Source organism: Ictalurus punctatus, chromosome 13, assembly GCF_001660625.3.
Source record: "Ictalurus punctatus breed USDA103 chromosome 13, Coco_2.0, whole genome shotgun sequence".
Taxonomy (NCBI): Eukaryota; Metazoa; Chordata; class Actinopteri; order Siluriformes; family Ictaluridae; genus Ictalurus; species Ictalurus punctatus.
Genome location: NC_030428.2, coordinates 11,309,273 through 11,326,514, shown reverse-complemented (window position 1 = coordinate 11,326,514; position 17,242 = coordinate 11,309,273). Strand labels below are relative to the sequence as shown.

The 17,242-nt window shown below is 41.9% G+C and overlaps 3 protein-coding genes across 15 annotated transcripts in view; 2 read left to right on the top strand and 1 right to left on the bottom strand.

Annotated features, from left to right (window-relative positions):
* On the top strand, positions 1-6,605 carry acbd4 (acyl-CoA binding domain containing 4). Of its 3 annotated transcripts, none has more exons than XR_006983527.2 (10): positions 1-665; positions 817-937; positions 1,813-1,897; positions 2,083-2,203; positions 2,656-2,799; positions 3,545-3,633; positions 3,730-3,898; positions 3,985-4,187; positions 4,587-4,781; positions 4,868-5,585. XR_006983527.2 is itself a non-coding variant. In XM_017483385.3 (10 exons), the coding sequence occupies exons 1-10, from the start codon at positions 566-568 to the stop codon at positions 6,228-6,230; spliced, it is 1,218 nt and encodes a 405-aa protein (XP_017338874.1). In that variant the 5' UTR covers positions 2-565; the 3' UTR covers positions 6,231-6,605. The 3 variants fall into 3 exon arrangements, 2 of the variants coding, with proteins under 2 accessions (XP_017338875.1, XP_017338874.1); XM_017483385.3 differs by lacking the exons at positions 4,587-4,781; positions 4,868-5,585 and adding exons at positions 5,932-5,982; positions 6,096-6,605 and having other exon boundaries at positions 2-665; XM_017483386.3 differs by having other exon boundaries at positions 4,587-5,589.
* A 452-nt stretch (positions 6,606-7,057) lies between these two features.
* Positions 7,058-10,820, top strand: hexim1 (HEXIM P-TEFb complex subunit 1). 5 transcript variants are annotated; one of them, XM_017483389.3, is made up of 2 exons: positions 7,058-8,333; positions 9,217-10,820. In XM_017483389.3, exon 2 carries the CDS (start codon positions 9,233-9,235, stop codon positions 10,265-10,267), a length of 1,035 nt encoding a protein of 344 aa, XP_017338878.1. In that variant the 5' UTR covers positions 7,058-8,333; positions 9,217-9,232; the 3' UTR covers positions 10,268-10,820. The 5 variants fall into 5 exon arrangements, with proteins under 5 accessions (XP_017338878.1, XP_047015411.1, XP_047015410.1 ...); XM_047159455.2 differs by lacking the exon at positions 7,058-8,333 and adding an exon at positions 8,502-8,964 and having other exon boundaries at positions 9,145-10,820; XM_047159454.2 differs by lacking the exon at positions 7,058-8,333 and adding an exon at positions 8,502-8,971 and having other exon boundaries at positions 9,145-10,820.
* Positions 10,821-11,604: 784 nt separating this feature from the next.
* arhgap23b (Rho GTPase activating protein 23b) overlaps positions 11,605-17,242 on the bottom strand; it is a 37,819-nt gene continuing 32,181 nt past the window's right edge. For 6 of the 7 annotated variants that reach the window (XM_017483382.2, XM_017483380.3, XM_053685204.1 and 3 more), the window contains 5 exons: positions 16,354-16,479; positions 16,147-16,191; positions 14,929-15,022; positions 13,608-13,639; positions 11,605-13,517 (listed from right to left, as the gene is read on the bottom strand). In XM_017483382.2, coding sequence (XP_017338871.1) covers positions 12,654-13,517; positions 13,608-13,639; positions 14,929-15,022; positions 16,147-16,191; positions 16,354-16,479 — 1,161 coding nt within the window. In that variant the 3' untranslated portion in view covers positions 11,605-12,653. Of the gene's footprint in view, positions 13,518-13,607; positions 13,640-14,677; positions 14,703-14,928; positions 15,023-16,146; positions 16,192-16,353; positions 16,480-17,242 lie in introns of all 7 variants that reach the window. The other variant, XM_047159453.2, reaches the window with a different exon arrangement.

The following is a 17,242-nucleotide window of genomic DNA, read 5'->3' as shown; positions in this document are numbered from 1 at the left end:
TGCTCTGTCACGTGACAGGACCCGGAACTGAACTCAAGTCCACAGCAGTTTTTAGATACCGACAGCCAGCAAATCCAATCGTCATCTTATGAGAACTCGCATTTCTAGTTTTTGGCCGTTTTAGCACTTTGACAGCTCATACAGCTTTTTTTAAACCCTTGGGTTTGGTGTAATTTCAGTCAGACAGAGAGACTGCAGGTGAGGTGAGTGGACTATGTTCACCTCGCACCACCTCACTGACTAAACAGAAAAGTCGCTACTTCACCGCAAGAAAAACGGCAAAAACACGAGTTTTCTTCCCGCTGTGAGGGTCTGCTCTGAGCGGTATCATCGCCTGCTCCTGAGTTAACCGTGTGGACAGCTGACACGACTGTTTTTGAGCCTTCGGGAAAATCCTGCGTGCTGTAGTGATATGAATATGCATTGCTACTGCGGTTGAGTTTAGAGTTTCAGCTTGTTTCATTTCGTCGTTTTTTTTTTTTTGTTTTTTTTTTTTTTGGGGGGGGGGGGGGGGGGGGGGGGGTAGTTTTGTTTTACGAACAGCAGCAGCCCTCAGGCTTTGATTATGGAGATCCAAGTGGCACATCTGCCCTCGACCGAGTCTGAAGAGTGTCAGAAACGCTTCCAGGCGGCTGTGGATGTCATCCAGAACCTGCCCAAAAACGGTAATCACTTACACGTTCACTGAGAAACACAGAGCAAGCTGGTAGTTTGGTACCATATTAGATGTATAAAGCACCTGAGCAGCAAAATACACCGTAGCAGTGACTTTTAATTCACAGCACTGTAAATTTCTGTGTTCAATATGATGATCAGGTTCCTACAGGCCTTCGTATGAAGTGATGCTGCGGTTCTATAGCCTGTATAAACAGGCTGTGTGTGGACCTTGCACAGCATCTCGTCCGGGCTTCTGGGACCCTGTGGGTCGCTACAAGTGGTGAGTGTTATAATGTTCGTGGTTATCTGTAATAAACACAACTCACTGACACCTGGCTTGGCGCCAAAGTCGAAACCCCTCCCTTTCTTCAAACCCCCCCCCCCCCCCCCCCCCACTCTTCACCCCCCCCCACGTACCTGGTCATACAGTATGTATATCGGACATGAGTCAACAGTATCAAAATTGTTGTTCTTATAACCCTCCATCAAAAGGCAGTTGGTCTTACCCACCAACGATGATCATCTTTGTTCACGCCAACATCTGTGCATAGGGGGAAAAATAACTACGTAACGTTATCATGGTGGAGCAGGTAGAGTTTGCACTGCACAGAGTCCCTCCTGGTTCAATCCTGAGATTGGGTTACTGTTTGTGTGTCTGTACATGTTCTCTACATGTATGTGTGGGTTTGCCCCAAGGTTTCCCAAGTACCTCTCTCCGTAGAACCAAACATCTACGAGGTCTCATCCAGGTAATCCTACCTGAGTCACACCAAAGGTCCAAAGGTGTGTTTCAGGCTGAATATGTGTTGCTAAGTGTGCTGTTGTTGAGCATCTTGTTGGTTAGGGTTACAGATATAGGAGTTTGATCAGGTCCAGCTGTAGACCCTTGAGTTTTGCTTCTGAATCGAGGGTATATTCCCACTTCATGCCCAGTGTTCCTGGAATAGGCTTTGGATCCATCGACACCCTGACCAGGATAAAGCAGCTACTAAAGATCAATGAATGAATTAATGAATTAATGTGACTATGATTATGATTAAGACGTCCGTCTTACATTGTCTTTAAGGTGTGCACGTCATCTTGTATTTGTAATAAAATTTAGGCTTAGTATAAGAAAATATACATCTACCACACGCAGACATTCTCTTCTTACAGGGATGCTTGGAATCGGCTTGGAAACATGAGTCGTGCGAGTGCCATGGCCGCCTATGTCGATGAGATGAAGAAAGTTGCGCAAGAGGTTAGCAATGCTTATTTTGTTATATCCTCTGTGCAAAACTTCGTTGAACTCTCTCTCTCTCTTTGTCTCTCTCGTACAAAGTCCCACAAAAACACATACTAATACAATTAATGTGTTGTTGTTTATTCCTCCTGTTGTGAATTTGATTTGGGAAAATTGTTGAGTTAACACATTCTCTTTATAAGCTTATAGACAGTATGCCCATAAATGAGAAGACTGCATCTTTTTACCATTATTTTGAGCCACTCTACCATGTCATTCATGATCTACCAAGACCACCAGAGGTACTACTGAATCTGAGACAAGGTGAGTATGTGGCGAGAGTAATCAACTACTCAAGCAATCTTCATGTATCTATCTAATTTGTTAATAAAATATCATTTGAATTGCAAGAATTGCTTTGTATAATTTTCAGGATAAATAAACCAAGCCACAATATAGTGAATAGAGGTCCATTTGCGATTTGGCTAACTGTGTTTAAAGTTAAAATCACTACCACATGCAGATAAGTTGATCATTTTACATTGGGCCCAAAAAGCACAAGAAATATGATCGAATTAAATATCAACATATAGAGTAGCTCTATTGCTAATGTTCATTATGTATGTGGAAGCAAAAAATGTATAGGCTTATTAGTGTTCAAGTGCAACTGAATACTAAAGCTATTTAATAATGAATGTCTTAACCTAAAAAAAGGGAAATAAATATATAAATCATGTTATTTTTTATATACGATCTGTTGTTTTATTTTCTGACAGATATAAATGCAAACGAAGCAACTGAAACTCCTGCTAAGGACGTGGATGGCACTATACAAGAAGAAATAAGTCGAGAACAAGAGCGAGAGCAAAAGTTGGATCTTGAGCCTGTCCTTAACAGTGTGCCTCAGAATGAAAGTGCAGGTAATACTTCATGTACTTTAAACAACTTCTAGACAGATTTCTTTTGTGTTTGTTATTACATATTATTTTGCCAATGAACACAAACAAAACAAACTGTCAGCCAGTGTATATTAAATATCCAAAATGATCACAACTAGACTTATGTGGTTTATGACACTTGTGTACAAAAAGGGACAAAAGAGTATTGCAGCACTTAAATGTGTAATTACAGACATCGTCAGGCTGAAATCAATTTCTTCCTCAGCGCATAGTTTCTACACACAAGCATCAGACTCTGGTTAGGAACAAAAGTGAAAATAAGGAGGATGTGGAGGAGAATAGAGTTGCAATTTGATTTGCATGATGACTGTATTAATAATCTGGTATTTTTATTGACTAATTCTAGGACTATACAAATGTGGATTAAGGTTGTGTAATTTTGCAAAACACGAGGCACACTTCAGACACCAGACATGTCTTGTCTGGTCTAGTACATTTGGGAAAAATTATGTCATTGTTTAAATTGTCATTTTGGGTCGACCAAAAGTTTTAAATTTGGTTCAGTAAGGTCCGTCCAAAAGGAAAAATATACATATGTTTATGTGGTGAAATGGAGTATTTCTAAGAAAGAATGGAAAGAATTTGCAATGCTTCAAAGTCCACTGTGACCTCAGGACCCATGTACCCTTGATGAGTCCCAAACAAACATGCTTACATCGTTTACTCAGTATTAAATCAGACTGATATAGCTGCTACCTGTGTGTAGATGTGGCTCTGTCGGATGGTCTGGTGCTGACTAGCGACTCTGAGAGTGAAATTTTCTGCGACTCAATGGAGCAGCTGGACTACATAAAGGTATGAACTTCTACCGCGCTTGGCAACACCAGCTTGTGCTATTGTTAGACATGCCGAGCTCACCACGCGCTCACTTTACATGCCTCTTACAAACAGCCAGTTCCTGAGCCACACGGCGGGCAGAATCAGCTCGTGAACACACCTGCCCTCCAGGTGACCCAGCTGGGTGTTGGACAGGGTGGAGAGGGGGCTGGAAATGGACCACCGCCGAGGAGGAGGGAACAAGGAAGAGACGGAATGAGGCATGGTTGGAGGGAAGCTCCTGGTGAGTGCTAAACAATTTCACAGTTGAATTTAGACAAGCTGGAGCCATGATTATATATGCAGCTGTAATTTCTTATTTGCGTCTAGGTGGTTTTCCGTACAGCAGCGGTAGACGAGCGGGGCAGCAGGCATCTGGCGGACGAGGAGGACACAACCCTGACAGAGGGACTGAAGGACTTCAGGACACACAGGTGCAGGAGCAGATCATACTGGCACTACAGAGGCTCCGAGAGGACATGCAGAGCGTGATGGAGCGGCTGGAGGTGGTCGAGGGCTTGGCTGCAGCTAATGTAAGGCTCTGCTTGTGAAAGCAATGAAGCAATTTGTGTAGTCTGTGACACAGTGAAAGAAAACTACCATAAAAGTATGTTTTGTTAATGGTATGAATTCTTGTAATGTAGGCAATGCTAATGAAACACATACAGTCTGGTCCATAAGTATTTGGACAGTGACACGAATTTTGTAATTTTCATAATTTCTCTGTCCACCACCTCAATGCATTTGAAATGAAGCAATCAAGATATGAGTGAAGTGTAGACTTTCAGTTTTAATTCAAGGCTTTTAACAAAAATATTGCATAAATAATTTAGCAATTACAGCCATTTTTTACAGAGTCCCTCCATTTTCACAGGCTCAAAAGTAATTGGACAAACCAACATAACTGAAAATATATGGATTATTTTTAATAGTTCCGGTCAGTGACAAGCCTGGACCCTGTGGACACCACCAAATGCAGAGTTTCCTCCCTTGACATGCTTTGCCAGACCTTAACTGCAGCCATCTTCAGTTTTTCACCCAGGAAAGAATTCTGCGATCATCCACTTTAGTTGTCTTCGGTGACCTTCCAGGCCTTTTGGAGTTGCTGAGCTGTGCATTCCTTCTTTGTAAGAACATACCAATTTGTTTATTTGGCCACTCCTGAAGATTCTGTTATCTCTGATAGGTCTGTTTTGTTTTTGGTTTTTTCCAGCCTTATGATAGCCTCCTTCACTTGCATCTCCACTTCTTTGTACTGCAAATTCTATTCAAGAGAGTTCCCATGAACAGCTACCAAATGCAAATGTAACACTTGGAATCAACTCCAGACCTTTTATCTCCTTAATTTGTCATGAAATAATAAGGAAACAGGCTCAACAGTCGATTGTCCAATTACTTTTGAGCCCGTGAAAATGGTTGTAATTCCTAAAAGGTTAATACAATATTTTTTTGTTAAACTCCTTGCATTAAAGCTGCAAATCTACACTTCAATCCCATCTTGATTGCTTCATTTCAAATCCATTGTGGTGGTGCAAAGAGGCAAAATTATGAAAATTGTGTCACTGTCCAAATACTTAAGGACCTGACTGTAGATTGCTGGATAGAACAGTAATAAGCATTAAAACTATTTAAGTTGAGTAGTAATTCTGGTCCGTTAGGCTTTTTGATGGACTGATATCCATCAGCAATTTAGGGAAGTAGTTTAGTGAATTAGCGAAGTTAGAGTTGATTTAAAGTAATATGTGTATGAAACATGGGCCACTAGGATCTCAGTGGTGTGGTGCACAAATAAAAATGCAGATTATTTAACACAATATGAGTATTAGATATTAATAAACATGTAATAAAATTTTTGAAAACAGTAAACAATGTTCCCAGTCATACCGAGTTCCCAGATCTTCAGTCATATAAATAAAGGGACTTTTGCAAAAACAGAAACTTCAAGCTTTTTGTTGCATTAAGAATCTATACAGCAGTATAATTGCTGATTGCATATTGCATGATTACTATTTTAACCATTTATTTATTTATATATTTAAAGCCGTTTGATGTACGCAACTTAGATCAGTCTAGAAACTAAAACTAGAAACAGAATTTTACACTGTAAATGTGAATGTTGACAAGGAGACAGTTTAGGGACATCTACATTGCTACAGTACTGTAATAGTTTTCATGACCATATCCACTGACATTTTGGTTAACTGATGTACGGTATTCTGAGCTTCATGTGGAAACTCTTAATTTTTCTCCTGTCCTTCTTTTTTCAATGCATTAAAGGCTCAAAATGCACAGTGGAGACACGTGCAGTTGACATCTCCACAGACTGAGGTAATGTCTAGACTTTAAAACGAGGGGGGAAAAACTTTAAAAGATTCATATTTCTGAGTATGAATAACAAGACGGTATGAAATGTGAAATGGAAATCCCACTTCCGTCCACAGGTGGAGAAATGGTGGCCATTTGATGTCTCTGGCCGAACTCTGCTGGTGCTTTTGATCTGGCCTTTCATCGCTCAAGGAGTGATATTCTGGCTACAGCAGAGGAAGAAAAAGCCTCAGAAGCTTCTCTGTCCATAATTTGAAATCATACTACATAGTATACATAGTGTGTGATGGTGAGGTTCAGGTGCTTAAAGAAAACAGGGATGCTTTTTAAAATATGAACAACTTAATGAATCGGCTCGACAGATTCTTTGGAAATAAACTCGGGGTACATTAGGAACAGTGTGTAGGCATTCTCTGTTTTCTTATTCATTTAGCACTTGTGTGTGAGACTAAAGCTTTACACAGGCAACATTTACTAGAGGGTGAGTGCTGCAATGATGTTATCTATCTTGAAGAAAAACTAATGTGAATCTTAATGTTACTCTTACAAACTTCATGATGCTTGTTGACTGCAGAAACGGTTTCAGGTTGGGTTTTTCAAAGACTACAGATTGATGTCTTTTTTTTTTTTAAATTTAAATGGGATAAATTCGTATCGATCAAACTATAGGTGTTAGATTGTACAAACATTATAGTTTTCAAACCCTGTTAAACAGATTTTGTTGTTGTTGTTGTTGGTCTTTAAGTCATTATTCAAAGGGGCAACGTGGACACATCAGCATATAGTGTATTGTGTGAGAGTTCCTTATCAGGAAAGCCTTAAATTACACATATGGCCTTCATGTGGATTTCACAGTGGGTTCAAGTATCTGAGCGGATTTACTTCACACTTCACTGATAACACTGAGAAGTGCTAAATAAACAAATAAATAAATATAATTGCCTTATATATTAATCTACAAATGCATGTATTAAACTAACATACTGAGTCACATGGGGGGGGGGGGGGGGTAATGCAATTATTTAGTGCAAATGCGTTAAGATTGAGCAAAGGGAATCAAAAGAAAAAATATATTTGTATGAGTGAAATACACTTCGTTTTATTTGCTCTTTGTAATAGTTTGCAACAGTTTTAGGTGCGTGTGGAGGTTAACGCCGATTTGTTTTTGTTTTATACACGTTTGTAATGTATCTTACAATCTATTTAAATACTGCCATAAACACTGAATTTATGCAAAAACACGGCAGAGGGTCATTTCAGCGCATTGTCTGCTATCATCTGGCTCATTACCTGCTGGATCAGCGACATGGCTTGTTCATTTTATTTACGAAATGAGGCCGTGATAATGAACTAAAACCGAGTCCTGGTCGAGCGCCATTGCCGTGGCAGTGCAACCCAACTGATAGTAAACAGCCTCGTCTTAGACAAGAGCAGCCACGCCGATTAGCAAAAAGGTGCAAAGCTGTTCAGTGTATTCGACGTGAAAAGGTTTATTTCCAGATATGTATCGGTTGATTTCTTATCGCGTTTCCAGTGGTACATTTATAAAATAAACAATTTAACTGTTCGGACGCCATATCCTGCCAAAAAACCAGGCCTTATGTTTTGTTATGAAGGCGCAGCCGTGGTGAAGCTAACGCTAGTTTAACTTCCCTAGCGAGGAAATGGCTTCTTGGCGAGTCAGGGCAAGCTCTGTTTGGTAACTAGCTAGCTACGTAGCTAACCTATTTAGGGCATCATAGTATGGAGGTAAACACGCAGTTGTTTTTGCTGAAGGGAAATCTACTTCACAGTTCGCTTCCTCCACCGAAACTAACCTAGTTAGAAACATACAAACTAGTTTACACAAATTAACAAGCTCGCTAGCTAGTTAACCTAGCTGGCTAAATAACCTAGCTTTAAAGCCATTGTTGCTGGTGAATATTGGAAGACCTCTTTTTGTTCATGTGGGAGACGCAACAAACTGCGTTTTATTGACATTATACTTAGATACACACTCTTGTGTTGGCATTCTTTACACGGCTTGGTAAAGCCGCCGTTTATGTAGCTAGCTAGGTTAGCTGAACACTTGACTGGCTAGCAGGCAAACAGAAAAGCTAACGCCCCGCATTCTCTTCTCATATTCACGGTAAATACTTTCGATGTCTTTGAAAAGACGCTTATTAAACGTTGGTTCGTTTTTTGTAGAGAAATAACGTCGCATTTCGACGTAAAAAATAAATTTGGCTGTGGAAATTTGCGTATTCGTTAACGACGTGAACACACACGACACTAGATACTCAATGGCTAAAGCACTGCCGTGAATAAGGACTACTTTGTGGATGAAGAGCCTTTAATCACGTCAGAGATTCGAGGTATGTGCGTCTTTTCCAGTGGACCATAACGCAAACGAATTGTCAATATTATGAGATTCTGTTATGAGCTCCGTACTTCGGCATCTCCGAATTTGCAGTACATTGTATTATTTTGGCTTCAGTAACCGATATTTGTAATATATTTTCATTCTATAGAGAACGTCAGTACCCTTTTCAAAGCTGTTGGTAGCGTCCACTAGAACACCCGGGATGGCTTTCAGACGGATTGACTGAGCAAACAGCCAATCAAGGTGCTTCTTCAAGGAAGCAACGGCAGAAAAAACTTTTGGGCCAATGAAGTTCCAGAGTGGGCGTGTCTCGGTCGGGACTGAAAACAATCAGTGAATTGTGGGAAATGTAGATCTATGTGAGACCCTTTGTTATAGGTCAGTGAAGAGTTGAACTTCAAGTCCCAAGATATAGCAAAAAACCAGGACTAGCCGCATGCGCCCTTTACGTGGGGGAGGTAATAAATTCACAAGCGACACTCGTCTCCGTAGCAGAAGCGAAAAGGAGTTTAGAACGGATAGAAATGTACTCGGTGCTGTCAAGAAAGCTAGTTGTAAACGGAGCGGAAGGAGTTAACATTAACAGTCTCAAGTAGCATAATAACTAAAACGATAGACTTGAGGTAAACGGTGAGTTTTATTCGATCGTGACTTTTTGGAGTTAATTCGTTGATATGATAAATAGCATTAATTCCAATAGAAACATTAATTTACTGTCCACTTTTTGAAACTGTTGTTTTTTTTTTTATTAATGTAAGCTGACGCTTTGTTTACAATATTTTTTTCTCTTCGTTATGTCTTAGTTTGGTTGACTGGTGAGTTTTGAAGAAATCTGTGCGATCATCACTCTGATCACAAACTTCTATCTCCTTCAGGTGGGAGTGTACAGTTATGGAGCTGAGTAAAGACGACGCGGCTCCGGAGGCTGGCGATAGGGGGCGCCAGAGAGACGACACGCATAGTGTCATCGCGGAGAAACAAGTGCAACGAAATCCGCCGGAGTTCTGTCCCGGACTCGTCTCCGGAGACACGCACCCCATGTGCCGCGCTCGGGAGAGGAGCGATCCGGAGCCTAAGCCTGGCGACGCTGCCGGTGACGACGGAGACGCGACTGAAAAGACGTCCAGTAAAGCGCAGGGCGAGCGGGAGCCCCGGAATAAGAGGAGGTCCGGCTGCAGTTCCGAGGGCGCACCGGACGGCCGCCAGGGCAAGAGGAAGCATCGGCGGCGACCGTCTAAGAAGAAGCGCCGCTGGAAGCCGTACTTCAAACTGACCTGGGAGGAGAAGAAGGAGCTGGACGAGCGGGAGAGCGCGCGCGCGTCGCGGGTCCGAGCCGAGATGTTCGCTAAAGGTCTGCCAGTGGCTCCCTACAACACCACTCAGTTCCTGATGGAGGAGCACGACCGAGAGGAACCCGACCTGAACACGGAGCGCTGCAACCGCAAGTCTTTCGGCGCGAGTCGGTCAGAAGACACGGCCAGCGAGGAAGACTTCGACCCTGAGGATGACGAGGAAGAAGAAGGTGAAGGAGGAGAAGGCGTTGAGAGCGACGGCATGGGCCGAGCCGGGGGCGCAGGGGGAGAGTTTCTGCAGCGGGACTTTTCCGAGACCTACGAGCGGTACCACGTAGAGACGCTGCAGAACATGTCCAAACAGGAACTGGTGAGGGAGTACCTGGAGCTGGAGAAGAGCATGTCGCGCCTGGAGGAGGAGAACAACTGGCTGCGGCTCGCGCGGAGAAACCCGGCGGCTCCGGGCGAGAGCGCGCAGCGCGTGCACGAGCTGGAGAGCGAGCTGGAGAGACTGAGAGCGCTGAACAGCGAGCTGCTCTTTCACAGCCACCAGCACACCGCGGCACGCGCCGTCAACGGTTCTACCGCCTCACAGCCCGAGAAGGGACACGCCGAGGGCTCGGGCTCACAGTGACGGACACACACTCAACATCTTTCCTTGTTTCTTTTATGATTATTATTTTCCCTCCTGATTTATTATTGTCCGCTGATCTTATCCGTTGTCTTACTGTAAAGCTACGGTAGTTAATAATGTGATGTGCTTTTCGGCCAGAAAGGTAACGTTCATGGTTTGTTTTGTTTTTCTGACAAGTTTTAAATATTGAATTTGTGTGTGAGGTCCCATTAAAAATGGTTAGTTCGTTGTAAAGTAGGTTAGGTTTTTTTGCACACGTGACTGGATTTATAAAAAAGAGAAGAGGGGGGAAAAAAAAGACTATTTTGGTTTTAGAGTTAATACTTCTGGATCAGTTACGTGTTCATACTGCACGGGGGGGGGGGGGGGGGGGGACAACATATTGTCATACACACGTTTGTAAAGTTTCCCATAAAACGTGTTTTTTGTCCCATCAATCCCGGTAAATGAGCTGTTTGGTATTTTTCTGCTGGTGCACCTGATATTCTGCTTTACATTTATTAATGCATGACCAAGGCAGTATGTGGGCTAATAAAACTGTGGAAAACCGTTACTGGCATTTGTTTTCATCCAAATATATCAATTAAATTATTATTTATTTTTTTAAAAAAGGGTTTATTTCACATCTTACCATTGATGCTTTTTTATAGATGGACTTGCAGGACAAGGCTCAGAGTTTAATAACATACTGGTCCACATCCTAATCCGAGTATTTCGGTGCAGAACTAACAAAAAATGAAATAAAGGCCGTATTGTGGTCGTGTGGACTCAACATTTTGATACAGGCCTACTATTTAGTGCAGTAGTATGCAGTGTTTATATGTGGCCTACTCAAATCTTGCCTTATCTCGTCTCATAGTAACATGATTCCCTTCATCATATTTAGTCAGATGCAGAAAAGCTTCCTTCTGTTTCTCGCTTCCTTTTCTGCCTCTCTTATTTATCAATGCAGGTCATGCTTGCGAAATGTCTATCTATAATGGATACAATTCAATGCTGTAATCTCTGCTTTAGGATTCCAGTGATGCGAAGAGAAATGTGCAGTCATCACAAATGCATTAACATTTGAATAGAATTTTGCATCTGTGTCTGTTTTATCTGCCGTCACTCTTTCTTTCTTTCTTTCATCTTATTGATCTTATTTAATAAAGTACATCCACCTCAGCCCTGGAATGGGCTAGGCTATATATTTCACAGAGAACTGTCCTGGAATATAAACAGCTGTCACTGACCGTCTTCCTAAATGTCTGCTCGTTCGCAATGTTAGTCTGTATTTGTCGTGTAAACTCCGTTCAGTGCAGCAGGATCCATTTGCCTGTAATGAATGTCAATACCAGTCTGTCTTCATCATGTATTTTCTTTCATCTCCCTGATGTTCTCCCTTTGAAATGAATACATACATAGAAATAAGACATCTTTTATGTAACAGTTTAAAAAAAAAAAAAGAATGGACAATTCAGAACAACCATGTGTCGTTTGTACACAGAGGTTAACTTTGAAAGCTTTGTACAACTGTTACAAAAAAATATATATATTGGTCCACGTGATCACCCACATAGTGTATAAATGTACACGCACAGGACAAAGACAATATAACGCACAGGACAGACATGTTAGCTCATACATGACATGAGGTTGGCAGTAATAACTGGTCAAATAGAATTAAAAAAGAAAACTGTCATGGCGGCTTCTCAAAGCCACCAGAGGAGAACAAGTGTTGTAGGGCAAAACACAGAAGAGAAAGAATGAGATTGATTGGCACACCAGAGCTGAAGGTAAGGTTATGTCATATTTCAGTGCAGCTGCTTTCAGCTGTTTTTGCCACAACCGCTCCGTGTGTAAGTAATACTGTCATTTCCAGTCGTACAAGGGAAGACCGTGTTTATTTGGGGGGGGTGCAGGAGAACAAGACACGTTTGTGAAATACCCAGACCCTTTTTAGCAACGCATGTACATGGTGTGTGAATGATGAATTATGAGTGGCAGCATGTGTACTGACTGTTATGGCTACTCCACAGCTCTCTAATTGCACCTGAAGTCGGGAGCCATTTTGTGTTTGGTGTTGCTGATAAGGTGCAGTGCAAAGTCTTGCGGATGTGCAGTGAGGATCCTGCTCTTTCAGCTGAAGTGCCCTCCTCGAGTTATTTATTGCACCGGTGCAGAATGCCGAAAGCCTTTATTGCATAAATGGTACGTGAATGAAACACTTGCTTTCGGCATGGTGCAAATATGCAATTAATAACCGAAATGGATTCATCTCTAGCCAAGCTTTCCTTCATTTTTAAGACTTGAACCTTCTGCCTTCACACGTGATATTTGAGTAGTGTGCTTTATTTGCCTTCAATATGTTAATGCATTAGGATTCAGGGTGTTTAGATGTCCTTGTTTAGCTTTCCCCACTATTCCCCACCACCGTATGGCGTCTCCAGTCTCTCCGTCTGCGGCGCGTCTCTGGGGAAGCATGTCGCCGCTGAGTCCCTGACCTCCACAAGTCGTTGGCAGAGGAAAGGAAGTTGGCATGTACCTGACTCAGCCAACTCGGCTGGACAGAGGGGTCTCTGCTGGGGGACATGGCCTGACGCAGCCTCTCTTGGCCGCGCACAAGTGAGGCTTTGACTCGGGCAAGACCCACAGCCCGCTCCAGACCTGGTTCCTCATATAAAGATCGAGGGCGTGCCCTCTCCCCACGCAGCTTCTTACGGCTTGCTGAGTTGACCTGGCTGAGTCTGTGGGCATCGCTGGTGCAGGGGGATGAGGGAGAGCTGGTTGACTGGTCTGTGACGCTCTGCGCTGGAGAATTCTGGTGGGAATAGAGGAAGCTGCGAGGCCGCTGTGGCTGCTCTTGCCCTAACTGTGCCCTCACGCTGACATCCACTCGTATACCATCGTCCTCTTGCTGGCTACCTGTACTCTCCCTCCCTTCTACCTCCTGTTCTCCTCCCTCGTGTGCTTCCATCATCCGTTTTCCTTCTACATCCTTTTCATCTACTTCTGTCGTCTGACTTCCTGTGCTTTGCGCCGCACACCCTATCTTACTCTCCTCATGACCTCCATCCGTCTCATTCCCCACATTCTCGCTCAGCTCTCCATAGTTACTGGCTTTCACAGGCTCGTGCTCGGAGTCCTCATCGCTACTGCTGTCTGTAGGGCAGGCACTCCGATGCTTCTTCCTCTTCCGGGTCACGGCAGATATGATGGACAGGGGAAGGAAATCCTTGGCGCTCACATCTTTCTTTGAAATCGTAGATCCCTGCCACAGAGAATCAATCATGTTTAGGCTTCACAGGTCACCGTAATGTCACACAGTGCTGATGTTTAAATAAAGAATGTAGAATGTTACCTTGGATTTAGCTGAATCGCTGTTAGTGGAATCTGTGCAGGTGGAGAAAAGAGAGAAGTCAGGAATTTGCAGAGCTGGATGAATAAAGGTGAACTGTCTGTTCAATATGTTTTTAAAACATGTGAAAAAAAAGGTACTTTTGAAAAAAATGTATTATGGAATTCATTCATATTTTCCTATATGATGATGACTGAAAATCTGAAAGGTTTCTTCTATCATTGCAAAAAATGATAGCAAGTAAAAATACACGGTGTCCCAAAAGTCTCCATACACAGGGGAAATGAACACTTTTTAGCAAAATATCTTCAGAAAATTTTTGTTTAGATAGACAGATAGATAGATTTATAAGCCTTTGAGAAAAGAAGAGTGTATTGAAATCATTCTTGTGGCTGGATCGGGAAACTGCCGCAAGGCTGCCATGGACATTAACGTGAAATACGGCGAGCACATCACACATGACACTGTCGCCGAACTTATTAACCAATTAAAAAAAAGACTGGAAGTGTTGTGGACCGACCGAGAAGTGAATGTCCGCGAACATCCACTGACGAAGGCTCAACCGACACAGTGCTGGCAAACACAGACCCCTATGTATGGAGATGTTTGGGACACCCTGTATATTGAATATAGGCAAAAAACTTTTCTGTTCATTAGATTATATTTTAAACAAATATAAGTTTTAACTTTATCATTTTAAAGCCTCTTTCTAAATATCTTTTACTCATTTCAAGCATGAAATTGTCATTATTCTAATAATAAGACACTTGTAATCTTGAAATATTTCTAGAAAATATATCTTCAAATGAACTTCGTGGTCTTGTATATGTTATATAATAATGTCATAATGGGAAATATTAGATAACTTTTCCTTTATTCAAAATATCTTTACTTGCTAAGATGTCATTTTTGCAGTGATTGATGCCTGACGTGAGTTTACGTTAAATTGACCAATATTGTCATACATATCATTGCTAACTGAAAGGTTTATTATGCATGACTACTGGACGCTGCAGATCCTTTAAGCATCCCAAACACACAAACACAGTGTTAGGTGTAAATCCTGCTCCTACCGCAGAGTTTGCTCCACTGGCACGGCTAGGATCAGAATTAAGAGATGCCCCGAAAAGAGACAGAAAAAGAGACAGAGAAGAAGTTGGCAAAGAAGAGTTTACGGTCAGATTACAACAAAGAGGAAAAATAAAACTAGTGGAGTAAAGTACACAAAGCTTGGAAAAGAGGTAAATGTCTACAAAGTTAAAGAACTTAAGTGGCAGAGCACCTGAAGCAGCAAAAGAATCAAGTAAACTGTAGGATGATTCACCTGAGGCGTCCCCCAGTGGCGCTGTTCGACCAATGTTGGAGAGGAGGTGGTCGATATTTGGAATGGGCTGCTCGTCCCGTTGGTCTTCAGGGGTCTGTAAAACAGAGAGAGCTCACTCAGATATTAATCCACATGCCAGTCCCAAGGTTTTGAAGAACACTGATACAGCACACGCGGCAAATTCTAAGAATAGTCTAATTTGATAAAGCAGTCTTGCTTGGCTTTGAAACTGTGTGAGAGATCTGCCTGAGAGCGCTTATCATTGTAAGCAAGCACTTTCATTATAATCAGGATGCCCAGCTCTCACAATACAACAGTTTTAGTGAAAGAGCATCTATTAGTCTCCTTCCACATATGCACTTATCAGGGAAATGAGTGGTAATTCATGTGGAAAAAGGTAAGTCAGAACATAAGCCAGAGACAAAATCCAACATCAAAGATGTGATGATGTGGCAATCAATCAGGATGAGAGCTAGTAGATCATTTCCCAGGAGATTATCTCAAAGGCACCCTGGTGAACCAATATGTTATGAGGAGGGAGACTGTCATGTTAATGACGATTTATCCTACTATGCACTGACAGTTTTTGAGATGGCTGATTAGCATCGCAAAGAGACAACATTTAAAAAAAAAAAAGCCAACTAAGAAAAAGAACAGAACGATTGTCTGGAAACTGGAGCAAATTAGAAATAAAGGAGAGGTTGACCGTTTATGCTGTGGGTGAAACAGTCCATCAAATTGAATGATACACTCATAGATGCGGACATTTATGAGCAAATCAGCAGCAGAATCTCAGCATGTAGCATGAGCGGGATGAAGATTCAGGTGTGAAACAGATGTAAGTGTTTGTTCTACGTGGAATTTGTTGTACATCATATTCTGTGTGAATACTCTTCCAAGGCTGCTAGCTTGAACGAACGTTACAGATGAACGTATGCTAAATTGGCCGGTGTTTCTAATGACCGGTTCTGCCTGTTGTGAAGAGCTTTGGTTGATCTGATTTCAAGACCGGCAAAATGAGATGATGGCACACGAGAAATGAAATAAATCTAAAGATGCCTACAAATGCACAGCATAAACCAGTATCACAGCTTTAATCTGTTTTAGATTAAAAGCTTTTCACCAACGAGCCCAAACCAATTGTGTAACGAGTGTACATTTTTTGCAATGGCTCGGCTCCTATCTGCCAGGTAAATGTACAAAACAGACAGACAGTACCTTCTCATCTTTATCCATCAGCTCGTCAGTGAAGAACCAGGCATGCTGCAAGAAAGAGAGAGTCAAATACAATTCAAGAGATGCAAACATATTTTGACTAGATTTGTTTAAAGTAAACAGATCATTTACTTGAGCTATTATAAATGAAAATATGTCAAGGACTTTAGAAAGGGAAGGGAAAGAAATGTCAAAGCATCTGGCGCTTACATGCAAAATGAGAGTCTCCACAATCTTATAGCGGTCAGGCATGTGAGTGACCATGTCCGTCATATTGTCCTCTGAGGTACGCACAAGCGTGGGACCAAACACAAGAGCAAGGTTTCTGGGCTCCATCTAAGAGAAAGAAAGAGAAGGATAGACACAATAAAGAAATGGCATGAGACACAGCTGTCAATAGCTCATGGAATCCAACATGTTAAAACATTGTGAACATTTATTAATGAAAATGCCTCAATATGTGATGTCCACATTTTTATACTTTATTACCATGTGGTGTACCACCAGGGGGCAGTGTCACACCGACTTTTCACACCTCTTATTAGGCCTATGTGTAATTATTCGTGAAGCAGGATACTATAAAATAATTCACAAACTTTCATAAACCTTCAAGTTCATACTTGTACAAATGCGTATAGACATGTCTGAACACTGTGTATTGTAGGCTAATAAACAAAATGGGATTCAAATAAGACAAACACACAAGAGTCTGATAGAAACTGCATGTAACTAAATGATGTAAACCGTAGACCAGGCCTACATCCTACATGCTATAGCTGACAGGAGCTGGTGTAGTTTATTAATATGGAATATTATTAAATCTTGCATGCAGAAGCTAGGTCACACGGCTGTGATTTGATTGATGAAATCAAATCAAATAGAACATTGTGAACTCTATGTAGGCAGCTCATTAGTGCTACACTAGATCTTCCTCTTCAAATGATTTGAGAGCCTCTCCTGCCTGAGGCTCTCATGTGTGATGTGGTACTACTGATGTATCCAGAGGTGGATTAATGCACAGACTAGCCAAGGCTGCGGCCCTTAACAGTTGGTCTGTTAACATGATAAATACTTCATGATTTGGTGGATTGGTTGAGTT